The sequence below is a fragment of the Aptenodytes forsteri genome, unplaced genomic scaffold, assembly GCF_000699145.1.
Source record: "Aptenodytes forsteri isolate BGI_AS27 unplaced genomic scaffold, ASM69914v1 Scaffold184, whole genome shotgun sequence".
Lineage (NCBI taxonomy): Eukaryota > Metazoa > Chordata > Aves > Sphenisciformes > Spheniscidae > Aptenodytes > Aptenodytes forsteri.
Genome location: NW_008796078.1, coordinates 3,307,600 through 3,310,855, shown reverse-complemented (window position 1 = coordinate 3,310,855; position 3,256 = coordinate 3,307,600). Strand labels below are relative to the sequence as shown.

The 3,256-nt window shown below is 43.4% G+C and overlaps 1 protein-coding gene across 1 annotated transcript in view; it reads right to left on the bottom strand.

The window, feature by feature from the left end:
* Positions 1 to 1,112: 1,112 nt before the first annotated feature.
* Positions 1,113 to 3,256, bottom strand: part of CHST2 (carbohydrate sulfotransferase 2) — an 8,228-nt gene continuing 6,084 nt past the window's right edge. The window contains exon 4 of the mRNA XM_019474016.1: positions 1,113 to 3,246. Within this exon, the coding sequence (XP_019329561.1) occupies positions 2,968 to 3,246 (279 nt within the window). The 3' untranslated portion in view covers positions 1,113 to 2,967. The remainder of the gene's footprint in view (positions 3,247 to 3,256) is intronic.

Genomic DNA, 3,256 nt, shown 5'->3' with positions numbered 1-3,256 from the left:
AATTGCAGTCCTTTGTTTTCACAAAATGAGCTTTGCATTACTTCTTCTGTTCGCCAAAACATGCCCAGGTACAACTGTACAGTATGTTGGGTAATTCCTTGCTGCAATGTAGTAGGTGGAGCTCAAATTATGGACCAGATTCAGATGCTGTAACTCTACTGGCACGCCGTTCATATCAGTAAAGTGAAGCAGATGCTTGTAATGCACCATTATTAGAAGAGCAGCGAGTGCTCTCTCAGAACAACAGGATGAGCTTTTTCATATAATTAGAATCCGAAGGAGATTTTTGGAAGCTAAGTCAATTGGGCTCATCTATTTCACACTCCCAGAGGCAATTAATTCCTGTTCACTTTACTCACCCAGAAAACTTTCCCAGAAGAGACTAAGGAATTCTGCACACATAAATGACCGTGCTTCAGCCCCCCAAAACCAAAAGAGCTTACGCTGTAACATGCTGTCATGAGAAAGCCCCATTTAGAAACTGCAGCGAAGTTTCATACTTAAGACAGCGGGAGCCGAAATCTCGGCGCAGTGCCCCAGCCCGGAGGGGAAGCTGGGCTCGCTTCCCCGTGGGCAGCACACCGCTCTGCAGAGAGGCTCTCCCCGCCCCCCCCGACGATAGCAGCGCTGGCAAACACGCGGACGGCTGTTACGAGGCAGGCAGGCAGGCAGGACTGTGCGGTGGGTAGCGGAGTGCTTCATAAAGCAGCGGATGGATAAAAAGCAAGCAACGTGCTCTATAAGCAGATCAGATTTTCAAGCACTGCCCCAGGACACACCGACTGAAAGAAAGGAAAAAAAAAAAAAAAGCAAACCACGGGGTACAGCCCAAACCCAGACATCCCAAATCCACTCAGAATACATACAGTGATAACACAAAACACCTAATTCCACAAAACCACAAGTACCTTAATATGTATTTTAAATACCAAATTAACTATCCCTCCCATTTTTAGCACTGCTATCTGGAATTTGGGAATACAACCTAACAGGCCAATTACAAGATCTCCCAGTGACAGAAATTATTAATGTTGTTTGTGCTGATAGTGATGATGAACTGAGGGAATGGACATGCGTAATGTAGTCATTCAGCAAAGGTATAGGCAACCTTATGCAATAATCTTTTAACTAGTTTATTAAATGTGTTTCCTTTTCAGAGTAAGTTCAACATCTAATGCCAAAATTTCATCAAGAACTCAAATAGCTTAGTAGCCAGTTATCACCTGTTTAACGTAAAAGTACCAATACAAGAAATAGACATATTACACATCGCTAAAATTTTCACACACGCACACACTTATCAGCATCCTGTTTATATCAATTTATTTTCACAAATCACGTTCCTTTTTCCTACTCGTACTCTTTACATTTGCTGAAGGCACAACACCCACGTAGGCAATGTAAAATGTATTTCCTGTAGAAAAGCCTATAGTCTCCTAAGAGAACAGTTTGGCAAAACCACTTTTGTTTAAAAACTCAAGTTCCAAAATGAGCCTTCAAAGAGCATCGGAGAACACCGCCAAGACTAAAAACTACCCGAGGTGTCTGCACTTCTCATATGCAACACACCACTTCACCTTTAATAAACCGGGGCTTTTTCAGAAAATTATAAAAGCAGAAGTAGTAAAATCTCCTTTTTTTTTTTTTTTAATCAAGTTTTAAAGATGGGAGAGAGTCTCTAGGCAAAGCTCCCAGAAAGAGCCAGACCACCATCTGGCTCCATTGTAGAGCAATGACAATTCACAAGAAACAAGTATCTAACCAGCGCTCTAAAATCAAACACTAGGTCGACTCTGTAAAAGCTCCATTATAGCTATGAACACACAGCTGTACGTTTCCTCCCTCCTCGTACATAAATATACCCTCGGACACTTAGACAAAGGGGAAAAATAAATCATTTTATGCATTTTCCTATGCTTCCCTGTTACGCCTGTTACCAATCAACGTCAAGAAATATCTTAAATAGCTTACTGTATTGTTAGCACTATAGAATATATATAATATATATAATTTTATTTTTGTTTTCACACATGCTAATGTTTCCAGTATGATAAATGTCTTTTTAAATCCTGTACTTCTTGTCACACTGTAGATCCACTTCTATTTGACAGTGACTCCTGGACATACATGTCAAGACAAAAATAAATACTGCTGTGATGGTAAACGTTTTAAAACTCTTAGGACACTAATACAGTGGCACTTGAAAGACTTTTTAAATACAACAAAAAAGACAATAGTTAAATAGAAACCTGCTTTGACATAGCCATAAAACCTGCACTACATTTGTGAGATCTGTACTTGTTTCTGCGAGAGCAGCTCCTAATCTTTGAACACGTCAAATGTTGCACTCCAGCCCTCCACCCATACCCTTAAAAAAAGTCCACACTGCTATTTTAAGCAAGCATCCCCTCCAGCTGTACATAAGCAACACTGTAATTCCCAAACAATTGAGGTAATTATAAAAATGAATATCATTTATTGTTTTTTCTTTTATTACTATCATGTCTGAACATTCGCTTTCACACAAAAGTCTGATTTTCAGCATTATGCTTTCCAAGGGCATCGCCTCCGCACCAAGGGAGATAAAGATGTGTTAGGAATGGTGCAAGTGGGTTTGAAGATGGTAACAAAAACTCAAGAACTCCATAAACAAGATTTTGGTACAGAATCACTGCCTGGCATTTTAGAGAAGGGGAAACGGGCTTTACACATATTTTCAGTTCCACTTTATTTTTCTTTTAAATCGCATCTAACCCAATGCCACGGGGGAAAAAAAAATTAAAAAAAGAAATAAATCATCACATTACTGTATGTTACCCTTCAGCAGTCTTTGGAGGAAATCGGAAACCAGGTTGCTTTTCCCGGCTCCCTCCCTCACTCAAGCCAGCCGGAGCGGCTCCTCTCCCCAGCGGGGCTCAGCCGCCCCCGAGGGCGGTCGGCGGGCGCCCGCGCCCCCCCCCCCCCCCGTCACAGCCGCGGCTTCCTGAGCAACGTTCTGCTGAGGTCCTTCACCTCTTCGGGGCTGCCGACCCTCTCGTAGCCCAGCAGGGCCATGGGCTGGTGGCAGTACACATCAACCTGCTTGATCTGCTGGTAGCTGAGCGCAGTCCTCCAGGCGCTCAGCGCCTGGGTGGCGTTCCTGGCCGACACCACGAAGGGCTTGGAGGAGTAGCCGGGGCCACTGGTCATGTTGAGGGTGAACTTCTCCATCTCTGGGCTGACCGCCAGGTTGACGAAGCCGTACACCTGCCCCAGG